The 18540-nt window shown below is 44.1% G+C and overlaps 1 protein-coding gene and 1 long non-coding RNA gene across 9 annotated transcripts in view; one reads left to right on the top strand and one right to left on the bottom strand.

Moving 5' to 3' along the window:
- The window catches only part of cep112 (centrosomal protein 112), a 70405-nt gene that overhangs the window by 13059 nt on the left and 38806 nt on the right, over window positions 1–18540 (bottom strand). For 5 of the 7 annotated variants that reach the window (XM_029159071.3, XM_029159074.3, XM_029159070.3 and 2 more), the window contains 3 exons: window positions 16227–16457; window positions 8208–8270; window positions 4282–4431 (listed from right to left, as the gene is read on the bottom strand). In XM_029159071.3, the coding sequence (XP_029014904.1) occupies window positions 4282–4431; window positions 8208–8270; window positions 16227–16457 (444 nt within the window). Of the gene's footprint in view, window positions 1–4281; window positions 4432–8207; window positions 8271–15593; window positions 15775–16226; window positions 16458–18540 lie in introns of those variants that run through there. The other 2 variants (XM_055511019.1, XM_029159076.3) reach the window with 2 other exon arrangements.
- Window positions 1064–17226, top strand: LOC114860506 (uncharacterized). 2 transcript variants are annotated; one of them, XR_003786624.3, is made up of 4 exons: window positions 1064–1371; window positions 5981–6053; window positions 14918–15640; window positions 16162–17226. It is a non-coding gene; the product is annotated as an uncharacterized LOC114860506 (long non-coding RNA). The 2 variants fall into 2 exon arrangements; XR_008695422.1 differs by having other exon boundaries at window positions 1081–1371; window positions 14918–17226.

The raw sequence follows: 18540 nt of genomic DNA on the forward strand, positions 1-18540 counted from the left end.
TGTATGTGTGCGTGCGCATGTGCGTGCGTGCGCACGGCAGCGTTCAGCAGGCAGAAAGACAGGAAGCGCTGCTGTGGGGAGCAGGAACAGCGGTGCTGATCAAAGCCCAGGCGGGTGACACCATGGGCGGAGTGCCATTGTTTATTCACCAGCCACCTCTCGCTTTTGGCAGAGCGAGGTGAGCATGTGCGCCTGTGTGTGTGTGCGCCTGTGTGTGTGTGTGTGTGTGCGCAGACAGAGTTTGAGACAGAAAGAGTTCGAGGATGGCGAGTTGGAGAGATAGGGTACGAGAAGGAGAGGGAGCAGAGACAAGGCCTGTGCGTGTGCGTGTGTGTGTGTGTGTGTGTGTGTGTGTGTGCCTTTGTACCTTTCTCTTGGCAGGCTAATGTGGGCTTGAGTTCTGTCAGATTTGGCAGCTGCACATTTCAGGAAAGTACACACACACACACACACACACACACACACACACACACACACACACACACACACACACACACACACACACACACACACACACACACACACACACACACACACACACACACTGAACGTTGCTTGGGCACACAGCAGCGCGAACAATAATTCCAATAACCTTACTATTAAACTATTAAACTTTCCATTCACCTTACTCAACTCATAAACAAACAAAGCAAAAAAAAAAAAGAACTCAAATCACAAATGGAGTCGCGTCGCTAAGATTCCTACATGGAGCGAAGCAGATGACATCAGGATGTGAATAATCCTCCAACTAATATTCTGGCCGAGTTCCAGCGTGATCCTCTCCTTACCTGATATGAATAGACTGGACAGATGAAAGCAAATATGATCCTTTCATTATGCTTTCACCTTCCACAGTCCTTTGACACCAGCCTGGTTCCAGCGCGTTACAACTCCCCCTCCTGCTTTGCCTGCTGTTATAATTGATAACCTAAATATAGCTGGATGAGGAATAGCGGCCACAACCGACTCACTGCACTTTCTACACATATACTAAGCAAAGCAGTAAACCTTCGGAGGCTAGAGTTGAGTTCAACAGTCCTAAAAGCTGAGAGCACAAGCACTTTTCATGTATTGAAGTCAACACAGCAGGGCTATTCCATGCCCCACGACTCCGTCCGCTCATTAATCTGGACCAGAGCGCTGCACTAATCAGCTTGTGAACCAAAGTCTGCTCCATTTTGCAACACTCACTTTGATATTACGTCTATTTGCTATTCAGACCGAGGAGGATGGGCGCAATGCAAACAGACACGGCGCCCCGGCCTGTGACAGCACGGAGCCACAGACGCAGCTACACACACTCCATAACGCGCTCCCACGCAGGACACGCGGAAAAGCGGCACCTAAATGTCACTTGCAGAGCGAAAGCAGGTAATGAGCATATTTAACTGCACTACTATTGTTCTAAAAAAGGGGTTTATGAGATCCAACGCTCTCTGGAGTTAACACCCACATTTAAGAAGTCACTCAAGTACAGTAGCGCCACAGAGGGAGCTAAATTCAGGCTAGAAACGGAAGAACGGGGCTGGCGGGGGAAAAAAAGGGACATCTGATCTGGTGCAGCATGCATTCAGAACAACTGTTTTGGGATTATCCCAATTCAAATACGCGGCTAACTTTGATGTTATTTTCTTCCCGTCCCATTGTCTGAAGCCCCTCGCTCTCTTCATAATCCGAGCCCTTTGAAGTGAGCAGCATGGAAACAATGTCAGCAGGCGACACACTCCCTCCGATGGCCCACTGACAGCCCGCCACCATTTCCTTTTCTTTTTTCATTCCTCCCTGTCCTTCTGTTTACTGTCTCAATCCTCACACTTCCTCCATCACTTCTTTGCCTCCCGCTTTCCCTCCTTTCTCTGTTCATCATCTCTCCCTTCTCCCCTCGCACTTCTTTCAAGTTCACACTCTATTTCATTCGCCATTGGACCAGTCCTCATCGTCCCCGTTGACTCCCCTCTTCCCATCATGTCTGGCCTTTAATAAGCAATTCAGCCATTAATTGAAGTCTCATTAGCGGGTGGTTAATGCAGGAAGAATCATAATAGAGAGGACACAGATAATGAAAACAGAAAGCCTTTGTCTGCTCAGATGCCAAGGCCTATGTCTTGTAACACAGGACACAATAGCGGAGGCAGTGTGTGTGTGTGTGTGTGTGTGTGTGTGTTTGTGTGTGTGTGTGTGTGTGTGTGTGTGTGTGTGTGTGTGTGTGTGTGTGTGTGTGTGTGTGTGTGTGTGTGTGTGTGTGTGTGTGTTGTGTTATGATACAGTCACATTCTTGGAAAAAAAAACAAACTAAAATATCAGTCTGCTTCTCTTTAAAGAAATAATTTATGAAAATGTGAATATGCAAATACCTAAATGAAGAAGTAACAAGTAACATCCCGGTTATTGTGTTTTTCATTTAAACATCATAAAGACTGAACAGGCAAATGTTTTGCAGAACCTTCAGTTAGACAGCAATAAAAATGTCATTCAATAATGTTTACACTTCATTATGTCAACACAGCTTAGCTCTGTAAAACAGCGTCTAGAACATTTACATAATGTACATAATGAAGTTAAATCACTCTTGTCTGGTCAAAAAGATATGCATTACCTAGTTAATAAATGATTTGGATTCCTAAACTACAATCTTTTCTCTCAATCATTATGCAGCACAACAGAAGACAAGCAATTTCAGACAGTCTCAATGTTCATCTTTTAAATTTGAGTTTGAGGTTAGCCCTTGGGAGAATTTAGAGAAAACACAGGTCGGAGCCAGGGGGCCCCGGCTACCAGGGCCTGGGAGGAGAACTGGCATAAAAGGAGACTCACAGATCTGCCTCCTTAGTATATGACGCAGCTGCAACCACAGACAGACAAGGTTGTGTTGGAAAAGATGTCCTGATCCCAGACACAACAAGTCTTTATTTAGTCAGCCACACCCAATCAACTGCCACTGAGTCCCAGTGTGGTTGCTAGGGCAGAATAAAAGAACCTAAAGAGAACAGCAAAAATGAAATCTGAAAGGCGATGAGATCCAAAAAATAGAAACAAAACGAAATATTGTTTAACATACAAAGAAAAAAGATCTCCAGTGCTGGATAACATATTAGACAGTTAGAGATAGGATAGCATTTTACAGCTTGCGTTTCCTCAAGCTTCCCATAGTATGTATTGTATATAGATAATGGTCTATGTATAACGATACATCAATAAAAAACAAAGGTAAAGCACATCTTTAATGGTAAAGAGGAAGACAACACAACAGAGAGTAAAGTCCAAGCATAAAAAAAGAGAATGACAGTAATGATATAGAGAGTGTCTGACTTTAGAAACAGGGTGCAGCAGACAGATTTACAAGGCTCAGCCAGACACACAGCACACAAACCACTTAAAGACACTATGGAGTTTGCAACTAGTCATAAAAAACGAGCACATGTATAGAAACAGGGACAAAAGAGAAGTCACCCATATGTACCCAGTAAAAGTCAAACGCAGGCAAATGCTTTTTAAACATATAGGCTGGCGATAAACACAGCAGAGGCCAGTCGTCCATGCTCATAAAGCCAGAAAGACCATCACTGTGACCATCCCCAGCACCAGTCACACCAAAGGAGAGCTGTGTGACAGCCCAGCGGTCAAAGGGAACCCCTAGAAAACTAAAGGCTGTGGCTAAGATCAATAGTTATAGGTCTCACCCACGCTGAACATCAATGGTCTGCATGGCTGAGTTGCAAAGAGGAATGCAATAAGTAACTCTGCTGCTGATCTATACTTTGGTCAAGGCCATGTGGATAAGCCAGAAGGGTACTGGAAGCACTTTCTGTGGGTGGATGCGACCGAAGTAGATTCTGGCTCGAATTAGAAGTGTTACATTTTGTGAAACTCAAAAGTAAGGGTTTTTGTTTGCTTTGTGACGATCGGGCCAGGAGGGCCTACACTCATGGAAGAAACGGGTGCATGAGGGACACAGGTTAATTCTGCAGGGCTAGAATAATGCAATGGAATAGCTCCATGTTATCCCAACAGAACGTTTGGTTCTCACGGTGCCGGTTCACTTGTGGCTCCCAGTTCAGGTTCAGGAAGTAGGAACCCTCCCTACTTCTAAGTCAGGGCTTTAAACTTTGCCTCAGGTGAATGTGCTACAGTAAATGCCTATTCTAGACTTCCAACCTTAGTTAAAGGTTTTTGCAACACCATATATCATTGTTTATATGGAATGTAAATGCAGAATAGTGCTATTGCTACATACACCAATAATGTCACTTGTGATTGAGTGAGTGGTAGCCCAGCACTGACCTTGTTGGCCTGATCAGCACGGTGAGTGATGCTTTTCCTCTCCTCATCCCAGCGAGCGTTAGCCTCCTCCAGCTGCCGCTCGCTCGTCTGCTGCAGACGGGCAGCTTCTCGCCTCGAGTCACATAAAGATGTCTGTAACTCCGCGATGAACTATGGATGAAAGGAAAATAAATGGCTGATTTTAACAATTAATTGACTTACTATGTGACAAACTAATTGACGTTTGTGTAGGAAAGCGATTGACAGCGAGTGACTGGGGCAAGACATGTCCGCTTGGTTTCAAAACTGTTACATCTTAATACTTACTCTTCATCAACAGGTATTGGAGTAAAGTTGTCAAATGAAAAATCCAATAAATTAAATAAAATTAAATGCAAAGCTGGTTAATTTATATTATTTAAGATTACTTTTACAGTACTGTCCTTGTTATACAAGTGTATTTGAGACGGAAAAGGTATTTCACCGTTTACATTTGTCATGGGTTTAGATGGTAACAATCACCTTGAAGCACTGTGCCTTATGTCTTTTTCTGAGACAAGACAGAAGACACAGAGAGAAGCGAAAGGAGACGTTGAAAAAACAGACAGGCAGGAAAAAACAACTTCCTTTTTGAAGAGCGGAGTGACTTTGTGTTGGTGAACTTGCGGTGCACACCAAGATGAAAAGGAACTGCCTCAGCTTTGAAATCCTCCAGTCAAAATTAACATTCTATTTAAGCCACTGTCAGGGAAAGGCAGAGGAAAGATGAGAGAGAGCAAAAGAGAAAGGGAGAGAGGGGAAAAGAAGAAGAGACAGAGGTGGGGTGATGGTGGTGTTGGGGGGGTGGGGGGGCTGCTGCTAGCTTTGGGCTACACAGATAATTGTTTACCATGTTCAAACTCTGGAGGACCAGCCCCTCTGGAATCTGCACATTGTGTGGGAGTATGGCAGTTAGAGTGGTGCGGGTCGACCACAGATACAGGGGGAGAGAGGGATGAGAGGGAGATTAGGCTTATTTTGTCAGTGGGAAAACCACATGAAAGCAACAAATGACACATTATTATGGGAACATCATTTCTGGGCGTAATAATTATTTTGCGTAATAAGTCCCTGCATCTGCTGGTCTTCAGCCCCCGGGGCAGTGGCGGCGCTCTACGCTACTGAACTCAGCTGTCTGTCTTGCCACTGCTGTATACTATATACAGCAGTGCACCTTCTTCTCTGTCTGAGAGCCAGCTCCTTTTAAGTCTCTAATTGGTCTGGTGAGACTTGCCTATTTTCCCAGCAACTTTGTTTAGGACTAGGCGGGCTTACCTCTCCATTAACCTGAGGCAAAAAGGCAAGAGAAATGGGCAGGTTGTGTTCATCTACCTTTTTGTAAACACAAGGTGAATGACTATGACCACACAACAATGACCACCACAGAGAAAGCAATGGCTTTTAAACTGAAAACACCTGTTAGCGTTAAAAGCTTGGTTTATATGAAAAACTGTCAACTAGGTCACCAAGAGTGTTTATTATTGTACGATAAGCAAAAAATAGTGACTTAAAGCTGCACGGACTGATGTTCTGGCCACTTGGGGGCAGCACAACCAACTACTGCTTGCTAATTCAACTATTACTACTTTTGTTTAATAGCAACGTATCAAACATACCTGAAAAAAATTGCGTAAATGAGGTATATTTGCATATTTAGTGAACTTCAACCTCTTTCCTGCAGAAAATTGGGCTTCTCATGTACCGTGTCTTCCCCCGCGAGTTGTCTTCACCTCCACCTACTCCCACAGTGGCTGGTAAGAGATAAAGTAATGATCTCCCAACAGGACCGCAGATAGTACCTATTGTAGCCGCATCATTAAACGGGGGAGGAGTTCAGATTACAGGTCACACAGAAGGACTGCGCACATCTAGATGCTTAACGCAGTGGATTGGATTGGGGAAGCGCTAATTGGGGAAGTCTGGGTGGATGTGTGAGTGCATCTTCTCACGTTGTGCGTCTCCAGCTCCGTCAGTGCTCCTAACGTATGGCTTGGTATGCTTTTAATTGGCCTATTAGCTATGCAAGAGCGATGCCCTCTGTCAGACACTGAGGGGTTAACAACCGGGGTTAGTGTTTGAGGTTCTAAGGCCCCTTGTTTACGGCTGATTGAGTTGCCCTGAGGGGTAGTGAGCCAAAGCCCCACAGTTCCACCTACACCTTTTAAAACAAAGCCTCCCAAGCCCACAACAAATAGACGGCGTTAATCGCGCATATTAAAATGTTTGCAGAGAAACCCACACCTTCAGCATAACCTTCAGTACAGCCGCGCATTTAAACAGAGACGCCGCAGACGGAGACTTTTCTTCAATGTCACAGTGTTGTTTGTTAAACCTGTGCCAGCTTTGTGTCCCCAAAACAGAGGATTAATCACTTGTTGCTTTGTCTGCGGTGGCGTATTGCGCTGCCAAAGTGGGCAAACGCGGCTGAACTTTCGCACAGCATCCGACTTCTTTTGAAGTCAAGCATTGTGTAACCTAATAAGCTACCGTTTCTCTCACAACATCTGCTTGTCAACCTCGCTTTCAACCCTCTGCTTCTGCCAGCGAGCCCAAAATGGGGGGATTTAAAGAGGAGAAGAAAGGAAGGAAAACAACCCAAACCCCCTCTTTGAATCTCCTCTTTGGGAAACGAGGTGCAATTACAGCCGAATGATTGTGATATTTCAGCCTGCTACATAATCAAGGAGGAAACTCTTTTCTCTTGTAAAGTAAACATTTCTCATGGTGATCTTTTAAACCAGCAGGGTGAGAGCTTTAGCTCCGCATTGTGTGTCCTAGGAAGTTATTATGGATTGGACGAGAGAATTATCTCAGATTTAAACGGGCTCATTCAGACCAGCAGCAGCATCACAGGACCGTAGACTGGGAATGTGTGCTCAGAGTCATGACGGGAGGAACAGGTAAGGAGATGGAGATGGAACCAGCGGACAAGCTACCGCTGCCTGCTGTTAGCACCAGCTGTGCGCTGATGTGTAGTTACGCTACCACAGCGCTAGTTGGCAGTGGGGGACTGAGCTACTGAGCTTTTTCACCCGTCTTAAGTATTTTGATTAAATACACAAACAACAGAAACTGAGGAGATAATGATGGAATTGAACAGATGTAAAGCTACTATTAGCCGTGGGTTCTCCCTGTGAGAAAGGATGGTGCCTTGTCCATCTTAAGTCCAGCGTGCCACCCTGTCTGGCCCTCAGACGTAATCTATTTAATGAGTATAGTACGTCTTTTTATTATCTGTCTGGTCAGAGATGATCCACAGACATCATTGTGCAGGCTTTGCAGCTCCCATCAAAACCACACAGTACATGTCAGGGCTACGGGGGCTACAGCGATCACATGGAGAGCTGGACTGGTGTGTTTGCTCCTACATGATTAATGATGCTGGGAATCGCTGACAGTCATAAAAACACGCAGAAAGTTTGGGAATGTAAATTTACTGCTGACCGTCCTAGTTCTGGACAATCCATTTCACATTAAACTGTTTGTAAAATAGAATGTACTCAAAGGCATTGATCAGTGCAGGTTGATGTAGGATCCCAAACATTCTGTCCCTACAGATCTTTAGTATGAAGTATAGCTGAACTTCATACTAGCTGAACAGTGATGAAAGTTACAAGTAAAAGAAGTGCAGCAAAAGGTCAGACAGCAGATCTTTCGATATTTTAAGTGTATTCTCAAAATATTGTGTGGAATTTAAAAGAACTAAGAGTAGGATACATGTGTTTTTGTGCACTGCCGTGCACTTCTGCTTAGGGGTAAGGATGCGGTGCCTTGCTCTGTGCTTTCTATGTGCTTCCTCACCTCAGCCATCACTACATTTGTCCAAACTTTCTTGTGGTTCAGAGGGAAAAAAAGAAAGGTATAAAATGAAAAAGGGGGAAAGGTGCAGTAGGGGAAAAAATGATTACCTGGGCAGACTTGGCAAGCTTCTGACTGCACTCCTTCTCAATCTGCTTCAACCTGCTGTTGGTCTGCAACAAAAAGCGAGAGGGGGAGTGTGAGAAAGAGATATGCAGACAGATGGATTGAGAGACACAAAGAGAGAGAGAGAGAGAGAGAGAGAGAGAGAGAGAGAGACAGACAGAGAGAGAAAGAGAGAGAGAGAGGTGAAATTGAATATTCTGTTAGGAAGTGCACGGAGACAGACCACCCTCCCAAGCCACCCATGCTTACACTTGCCACACACATACACACACTCAGGCTGACCTCTGCCTCCTGGCAGTGTGTCACTGCAGCGCGGGCCTGTGGCCCATTGGAGCCCAGCCAGTCCCAAGGCTTATTTGTGCCAGCAGGTAGTGACGGGCAAAGTGCACAGTGGGTACTACTCCCCTTTGATTCCGTGCCAGCTATTCATCACTTAACAGGACGGGGGGGCATGAAGGGAATTAAAATGTTGATGGCAATTAGCTGGGGGGAGGAGGGAAAATACAGATGATCGGTAAAGGCTGGGACACACAACACGGTGGAAACAGGACGGGAATAAATGGGGACTGTTGTCAGGAGTTTATTGGGCGGCGCTCCTCTCTTTGTTTTCCATTTTCCTCTATGGAAAGTTATCCAGCTGGAAGCGAAGACTGCGAGAGCCGTCTCCTCTCGGCGAGCTGTGATGTGATGCCAGGGTTCATTGAATGGCTTAGTGGTGAAGTGAGATAATTAGGTGTGAAGTGCTGGAATTTGATGTGGATGTGAATGACCGCCTGCACACACAGTGACAAGGCTCAAATTAATGGAGGACATAGGTCGGTAATTGAACGGCAGTCAAGTCTTTTCAAATGAGGTGAATGAAGTTCAGTTTCACAGACTTTAGCTCATCCACATTATCAACGTGCGCATCATGACACACACGACAGCTACTGACACAAAGACAACAACAAAAAAAAAACACTGTGTCATTGAACGCACCCCTGGAAGACATCAACACCTGAGCTGCTGTCGGACTCTGCTCCTCACACAATCACTTCCTGACAAACACGGCCGTCCGCTCTGAGCGGACACACCTGTCACCACGGAAACACAGAGCCATCAGCGGGAATACGGGCCTGTCTTCCTGCACCGGGACTCATTGAGTGGTGGCCGCTCGTCTCTAGGGGCCCACAGCAGCTGATGAGAGAGTGGGAGACCAAGCAGGGTGTGGAAAAAAGCGGGCAAAAGGAGCCTCAGTGCTTTTTCTTCAGCTGCCACAGTTGTCTCTCGTTACTCTGCATGCGTGTGCTCTCTGGACTTCAGTTTTATTTTAGCCACAGCTCTAAGGGCCACCTACTGATAATTAGCTCCACAGTTCTTTTTGATTTAAAGTGAAATATCTGAGTCCTTAATAGGTTAATGTGAGTGAAATGCAAACACCGTCTGATATTTTACAAAGATGTAAAACTCTGTTAACTAGAGTCACTCATGGGAGTTTAGCAGGAAACGTTGGCCTGCATCTCCCATTATTCAGCTCAACCGTCTAAACACACTTTAAAATGGCTGCAAATAGATGAAAATATGGATCTAACATCCAACGAAAAAGAATTCAACAAGACTGCAACAAATACAAAGGAAAAATCAGAGCTAAATTAAAAGCCCAGCCATATGTGTGTGTGTGTGTGTGTGTAAGCACTTTCAAAGAAACTACCTGTGCCCTGCCAAAGGCATTTTTGTGCTGAAGGCACTTTGAGGCTGTATCAGGCTCTTCAATCGCCTCTTAATCCGAGCAGTGTGGAGTGTGGCTGCTTTGAAGTGTGTGTATGTGTGTGTGTGGGTGTGTGTGTGTCGGTTTGTAGAGAGTGGATCTGAAGGTAAGGCATGCACTGCTTACCAGAACTTAATTAATAATCTGCAGCAGGAACCAGGCCAAACACATACACACACACACACACACACACACACACACACACACACACACACACACACACACACACACACACACACACACACACACACACACACACACACACACACTGACAGGAGTGGCAGATAGCAGATTGACGGCTGCCTTCCCCACACACATGCACACGCAGACTTAAAGATATGCAGAGACACACATATTTGCACAGAAACAATAGACTAACAGGATGCACACAGGGCACACGTGCATCCAGCGTATCTAGATTTTGGAATGAATTACTGCGTTCACGCTAACAGAAGAATAAATTTCTCAATAAAATTCTGTATGACAACATAAAGTCTTTCGTGTGTCCTAAATCCAGTGTGACGGTTTCCAGTGGAGAGAAAAAGGTATTTTCTGAATCTGTTTAGTCTAATCTACAGTCGAGGACAGGATATTGCCTCCATATGACATTTTCCCCCACAACATGTTTCTAATCATCTCACATTACTAAAGAGCAAATATGGTTTCTCGCTATTGTCCTACAGCTGAACTCCTACAGAAGATATCAAACTACATCCAAAACCTGCTATTGCAAGAATGATGTCATTCTGCACATATAGTAAAAAGAAAAATTACACAGCAGATCGTTTTAATGACCGCTGATAGTTTCGTCCACATGTACGTAACATACAGTGGAGCGTGCACCAGGGAGCTGATTTGTGGAGTTCATTTCTTGAAAACATAACAAAAGGGAAAAAATAAAACAGGATTTCAAAGTGAGATTTTCCCGGTTGCTCTACAAGACCCTCGGCTTCTGTGGCTGCAGATTTTGCAAGTATTCAAAATGATCCTCTGTTCACCAAGCGTGTCTCTCACAACAATCGGAGTTCAACATGCCAGCGAGGGAGAGCGGGGAGATGCTGTTTGCTCGTTTGTCTGTAATCATTGCCGTCTGGCTGCGCCCGCCTCTGCGTCTGCACGCGTGAGAGAGGGACTTGGTGCCGTAATGACAAGAGCCTTTATTTCTATTTCACAGTTTGCTATCACTGGCTGTCAGTAGCCATTCTCCTCTCTTCATCCCCGCTGCTCACTGTCAGTGCTGCATCACACGCACAGTGCAGAAATGATGCATTACGGGCGCACGCCGCTGATATAAACATACATCAAACACCGAGCAACACACCTAATCTTCAGTGATTACACACAGACAGAAAGCACAGCCGCATACATCACTAGCAGCGACTGGGCTCAGTATCTAACCCACAGTCAGGCCTTCTGTGCATGGATTTGTGGGAACTATCTTGCTGGCAGATGATGAGTGTTGAGCTATGATGAGCTCGGTTAAAGCCATTGTTTGATCGGTCCCTTACTGGGCTCCTGTAGAAGCGACACACATGACAGCTTCTGTGAAGGTGGACCCTCTGCTTACAGTATGTAGAGAAAAAGGCTAATACTGAACTAGAGAACAAGAAATAGTTGATAGTTTGAAGTGATAACATCATATATTTCTAATTACTTTACTTTATGTCTGTTCTCTGTTATGTCTGACTCCTGTAACTCCTATTACATGTATAACAGACTGTCTTCCTGCTTGCTTCCTCTTCATTTGGCTGATGTACAGTAGGATGTTTTCTAGTTATATTAAGTCAAACTTAGCAAAGAGAACCTAAAATCACGGTGTCCCATTTAAAACTCTTCAACGCTTCAAACCAAAGTGTCATCTATTGCGCGCGACAACATGGAAGCTGCCTGACGCTATGTTTTAATGCGATTGAGAAAGTGTGTCACTTCCTTCCCTCCTCTTGGATGACTTCAAAAAGTGAGCATGGGAGCTGTGTGATGTTTTTTTGGGGATGGCAGAGCCTTTAGTTTGACTCTTTCATCTGCCGGGTGACTCACTCGCTCTTTCTCTCCCTCTCTCTCTCGCTCGCTCGTTCGCTGCCGCCGGGCCTGATGGGTGCGCTGAGGAAGCGAGGAGCGCGCGTTGATCTGGGCATGCGTGCACCGACGCAAACACACGACACATGTTCGCACACAAACGCAAGATCAGACTCTCCAGCACGTTAAATAGCTTTAAACGCGTGTTTGTCCAGGGAATGTTGTAAACACATACCAACAGCAGACGAGTTGGGATGCAGGCGCAAAGATTAAACAGTCTGAATGAACACCAAACCTTCCTGCTAACTCCCTTTAAGTCAGATCCTTCACTTGGCCTTCCCACCTCTTTGTCTCCCACTTAGTCTTGTCAGTGTGAGGTGAATGTGAGCCCCCTTTGATCATCCCTCAGCTTGTGTTTCTCTCCTCCTTGTCTAATCCATGACAGGCTGAATAATGTGATTTGGTGTATTTCCAAATGGCAAAGGACCAAACTAATAAGTCAGTGGTGACAGGGGGCAAGAGAGAGGTACAAGGCGCGGCTATGTCATCAACAATGACAACAACCTCGTACCACCATCTTCTGGCTGGAAGAGAGAACAGAATTATCACCGACTCCGAGGTGTGCGTCTCGGAGGGTTGGGATCAAAGCTGGTGTTCATGGATTAATAGGGGTGTTAATCGTCTACTAGAAGACCCGTAGTCTTTTCTAGCCTTCTAATCCGTTCAGTGGTAACGGTCCAAACATGCACAGGTAAAGAACTTGGCTCCACTTCTCAAGATCAACTTTTAAACAGAAGAATCACAAAGCAAGAAATGCGGTGGAGGTCGGGTTTCTGCGAAGGTTTGGAAAATCAGCTGTGCATGTATTGCACTGAAGCATCATGGGTGGTCCACAAGTGCACAGTCCTAAATATGGATGTGAATGCAACAAGGACACAGTGGAGACACATTAAGATCCAATCAGTCAAACCACATTTAACGGTGGTCAGAGACGCATCTGTCCTCACATGGAGGATACTGGAAAAGCAAAGGCATCTACAGCCACATGAAGGGCCTGCCTCGTCAGCTTTGTGCATAGCTCCATAAACAAATCTTATGTACAGATGATTTTCCTGTGCCAAACAACTTAAATGGGGTTTTTGAAGTCTGCACCAGAGCTTAGGTACAAAACAGCAGCTGCACTCTTCGTTGCAGCTGCTGTTACAGAGCATTACATTTTTTTTTTATTTTAATTTCTTTTTAAGTGCCCATCACAGTTTCCCACAGTTCAAACGTGAGAAACAAAATGTGCTCCAAAAATGATCACTGACAACATAATGACGCCATGAATAAACTGCAATCTGTCTCAAATTGAATTAAGATGCAAAAGGGAATATTTGAATATGTACAGATGGGAAGCATGCTAAATGCTCCAGTAATTAGCAAACAACATTATCACACTATTTATCAGATATATAATTATGACTTTACATTCATTAATTCCACGTTGGTACGTCAACCAAATCTAAATTGTATTATTAAATTTCTATTCTGAGGAGAATCAGCTTCCATTCACTGACACCAAAGAGCATCAGCATTCAGTTCCATGTGTAAGCTCTGTTTGGCTTCCATGTTGTAATAAGCAAAGACAGACAGAAGAATTCTCAAACGCTGCTAGAGCCCAACACTCGGGCAGCGGCTGGTTACTAAGTATGGACCAACGTTTGCCTTGAGGAAGCTTCGTCACGCTCTCTCGACAGCACTTCAAATTACACATGAGCAACATGCAAAACTACTGAGCACATGCAACCGTGCTCTCACTTACAGTCACACACATATACTGTAAAATGCCCAAACATATCGGGGAGAATTTGCACATCTAATCTCTAATCTGAGTTGTTTAAAGAATCATACGTACCAGACTAAGAGTAAATATGTTCCAGACTTTATTTATTTTTCACTATTGACTACTTGAGCTTTTGTGTTGCATTAGCTTAGATCTCTAATATTGACCAGTACAGTTTGAGTAAGACACAGCTGTGAGCTGTAGGTCCAACATAAAGAGCACTTTAGGCTAAGGAGCGTCTATTAGGCACTTAATTATAAATATGACCTGTGTGTAATATGCCAGAGGGCATAGAGCTGTGTGTGTGTGTGTGTGTGTGTGTGTGTGTGTGTGTGTGTGTGTGTGTGTGTGTGTGTGTGTGTGTGTGTGTATTGCACGTGTGGCAAGACTCAAAGCCAAGCCCTGATTTCTGGTAAGTCTGAAAGCCCTAACGCTGCGGGCTTCACCACAACTTGAAGGCGGGGGGGGGAGGTGCAAGGAGCGACATGGAGACGGGGACGACTGACGTGTGCAGGAGAATAAGAAAGTTACTGTAGATAAGGAGGTGGTGTGGGTGAGAGGCAGGATCCATGCTCACAGTAGCTCAGAGATGAGGCGCCTTTATCAGGCACACAGGAAGCTTCACAGTCCCCTCAGTGGAGCAGTGAGATTGGGAGGTCTGGGGTAGTGTTCCTCAGCGCTCACCCATGAGCACACACACACACACACACACACACACACACACACACACACACACACACACACACACACACACACACACACACACACACACACACACACACACGCTTACAAAGACAAGCTTCAATGGCAACCACACTAACCCCCCCCCCCCCCCCCCCCCCACACACCTTCTCCTCAGCCTACCTCCATCACTTCTGCTTCATTCCTACTTTCTTTTTTGTGCACCTCAAACGTATGGAGGTATCTTAACATCTGATCTTATCTCCTCTGATATTCTGGTTCTCATTATTTCATTGCAACGGCTTTGGCTGACTAGTCCTAAAACATCCACCATTCCCCACTCTCCCCGTCTCTCCCTTAAACGCATGCGTCTTTGATGAGAATCCATTCATGGATTTAATGGATTTCTCTGGCCTTTTTTCCAGGATCTGTCCAGAGAAAATAAAGAAAAAAAGGGAAATGCTGGCCTGCCTAGACTCTGCTTCCAAGAGCATGGTGGACTGCAGAGGACAGCATTTCTGTGTGCATCAAAAGAATGAAGAAATTTCAGCTTACAAAACAGGGCGAACAAGTCAATATGGATCTGAGGTCTGGCCGACTTCAATCCCATGTGGGGCGGGGGGGACGCAGGGCACAACGATGTATTAAAACTTTTCCCTGCCCACTGCGAAGTCGAACTTGGAGACAGATTAAAAAGTTGAAAAAAGCGAAAGATGTTCAATCTTTGGTGAGGTTTTTTTTTAGATGCATGCACTTTCAGCTGAAAGAAAAGGGATGGAGAAATCACTAATCTCTTTCATCAAAAGTGAAACTAGCGCATTGCTGATGATGCTACTGCATTGAATCAACTCCAGCTTCCCCAGTAACTGTAGGTCATTTTGTTCAGGGAGCAGACAGGAAGCAGTTGCCAGTAATATAAAATACATTTCAGTTGCAATGCAGCTTTCACATCTAAAAAGGAAAGGAGGACTAATAGGAAATGGCGTGGTTTCCCCAAATGAGGATTACTTTGTAATAAGCACTTTATTTTCCTTGGACCTGTCTGGTTTCAGTGCGCCTGGTTCTGTGTCCCATATTGGGCCAAAATGGCCACGTGAATGCTTTGGAGGTCCCAGCATTCCAGGGCTAATGCTGCGCAGCTGGAGCAGGTTGGTGTCTAATGAAAATTCTCACTTTGATGGGCCCTCCTCAAGGATTAGGTTCTGATCGACACCACCTTAGGCCAGCTTCCTGCTAGACCAGCACAAGATTACGGGTGATTTAGCAGCTTTGGGTCTAGTTTCTGTGGTGGCAAGAGAAGCAAATATTACACATAAAGGGAAAAAGGAAACCTCAGAGTTCTAATTGAAGTACATTCTGGTTCACCAAGATAGCAAAGAGTAAAGCTGGATAATAGCTTGCCAATCTCTGAATGACCCTTAAATCCAATCTTCACACTACAGCGCATTTCAAAACAATATATCCTATGATATGAGGGTCAAGCAGATACACAGGTACACTTACTTACTGTACTTAATATAGAGGAATCTTAAATGTTGAAGAACATTATTTTATAATACGCAACATTTGATTTGGAGTAATATTTCTATTGTGTGAGACCCATTCTCTGGTGCACAGAGACTCCACTTGAGATGATTCACCTTGTTGTTTCTGCTGTCAACCAATACAGTGAACTGCAGTTGCAGTTTCTCTGTCAACTGACTGATGACTCAGCGTGACCCTCCATCCACCAACCTTTTCCTGAACGGAGTCCCTCTCCTTCTGGTGGCTTCTCTCCAGGTCACAGCGGATCTGATCCATTCTGGAGCGAAGCCGGTCCTGTGCTGCCTCCTTGTCCAGGAACCACCGTTGCTTCTCCTCCTCCCGAAGCAATGCCATCTCAACCAGCTGTTGCTTGTGCTGAGCGTGGGCCCCCTGCAGTTCCTCACGTACACTCTGCAACTGGGCTTCCAAATCTGAAATAATCTGAGAAGCAAAAGATACAAATACACATAATGTTTAACTAATGCCCTGCAGATACGTTAGAACACTCACACAACTACAGTAGCATAGGTATTTTTATCTATTGATTGTGTACAGATGTGTATTAATAACAATTATGGATGTCCCAATTTGAGATATATTAAAACATATTGATACATTTTGATGAATATTTGAGTGATGACACTGGAGGGCCTGCACAGTAACTAACTGTACCTAAGCAAAAAAGTTTCACAAGTTCGCCTTAATGTTTGTTTTCCGCTGTGGGAATGTGTGGGGGCCGCTGCTATGGCCGACCCCTCTCTTGACCTCTCTCGTTTTGAACTTCTCTGTCTTGACTTTGCCCAGAAGAGCCCTTTAATAGCGCTGCCAGTGAGAGACAACATAACATAGTAGGAATTCTAATGAGTACAACCCCCGTGGCCTCGAAAACACCAGAAATAGGACTGGCCACCATGTGAAGTTACTGTACATGTACAAATCCAGAGTTCGGAAAAGATGAGCTTACGGTTCTGTTAAAACAGTTATTTTCTACTATAATTTCAAATTAGTGTTAAGTACAAGGTTCATAATAAGAAGCGTGTGCGTTTATATTTTTGTAATTGTGTCAATTACGGTGGCCACTAAAGATAAAGTACATGGAAATTCAAAAAAGGGAAGTGCTAACCACAAAACAAAGGTTGACACACAAACAGACAGAAAGAAAATCGCAAAATGCAAAAAACAAAACAAAACAAAAAAAAAAAAAACAGAAGCACAAACAAACACAAAAGTGTTCCAAGGCTTAAGAGGAGTAATGAGCTCCTGCCGCAGTGTGTTTCCTTAAATGCTTTGCTTCAGCTTTTTCAATTTATCATTAAAAAACATTCATATGTTTATATTTATATTTACTTCCCCAGCTATTGCACATCCTCATTACTGTCTTTGATTGACTTATTTTTTCACTTTGCAATCTACTGTCCATCTCATAAAAACCTGGGCATCTCAGGATAAGGCCACTGTAATTTAAATACAGAATCACACAGACATAGTCTCAAGTCCTTTGACCTGGGTGCTGAGGAGAATTAAAAAGGTTTCAAGCAGGTAGAGGCTGTGACTCTGCATTTTACTCTTCCTGCACTGGTGCACACACATTCCCAGTGAACCATGGCTGCCACACAAACACAATGGCAAGCATCACATTTAGAGAGAACAGGAAGTAAAAAGCAAACACTCCCTGCACACACTCTCCACATTACTAGTCCCTGTGCTCTGCCTGTGCCTCCAAGGACAAGCCGCTATTAGATCTGAGCCTACGCTCAAGAGTCTTTAATGTATAATTCTCTCTTTAACAAATTTGGATTATCTGTCCGGAAAAAAAAAATCTTTTAATAAGTTAGAGTATAATCTTCCATAAGAGAGTCATTGGCAATGTCACTTGCAAATGGTAAGAGGTCAAGAGTGCACGTGTCTTTGGAAGAAAGTGAGACAAGTTGCTTCAACGGGGCACGAGTTATTACGCTGATGTGAAGCTTTGTGAAGAAGCAAATACAAAGTAAGTGTGTCAGATAAAGTTCACAGTATGTTAAACTATGTTAGATGACACGACAGAACAAAACAAAAGACTCAGTGGAAAAAGACAGAATACTTTACAGTAGTTTCTTTTCAGGTTGTCACATACCACTCGGCACTCATACACAGTAATGGACTACAGTGCCACTCATCTTTAGTATCAGGTTCACGTATACTTGACTAATTTATTATGCTATTTGTATAATCTACTACGGCAATACATTGTTTTAAATTTCTGTTATTGAGCATTGCAAGTAATAACACATATAAATAGTTATAAGAGTTATAGTTAGTTTTTTTTTTCAGACATTATTTTCATTTCTGATGAATGAAAAATCAATAAAATATCTGTCAGAAGATAAATATTGCAAAATATTGGGCTTTTAAATCCCAGCCTCACAGACACAAAGTATGGTGCACTAAGAATAACAATTAAAATACATAGCATTGTTTTATCAGAGTGCGATGACATATTTATGTACGTATATTATGTCCAACATAAACATATATTATGTAC

Source organism: Betta splendens, chromosome 8 (assembly GCF_900634795.4).
Source record: "Betta splendens chromosome 8, fBetSpl5.4, whole genome shotgun sequence".
NCBI lineage: Eukaryota > Metazoa > Chordata > Actinopteri > Anabantiformes > Osphronemidae > Betta > Betta splendens.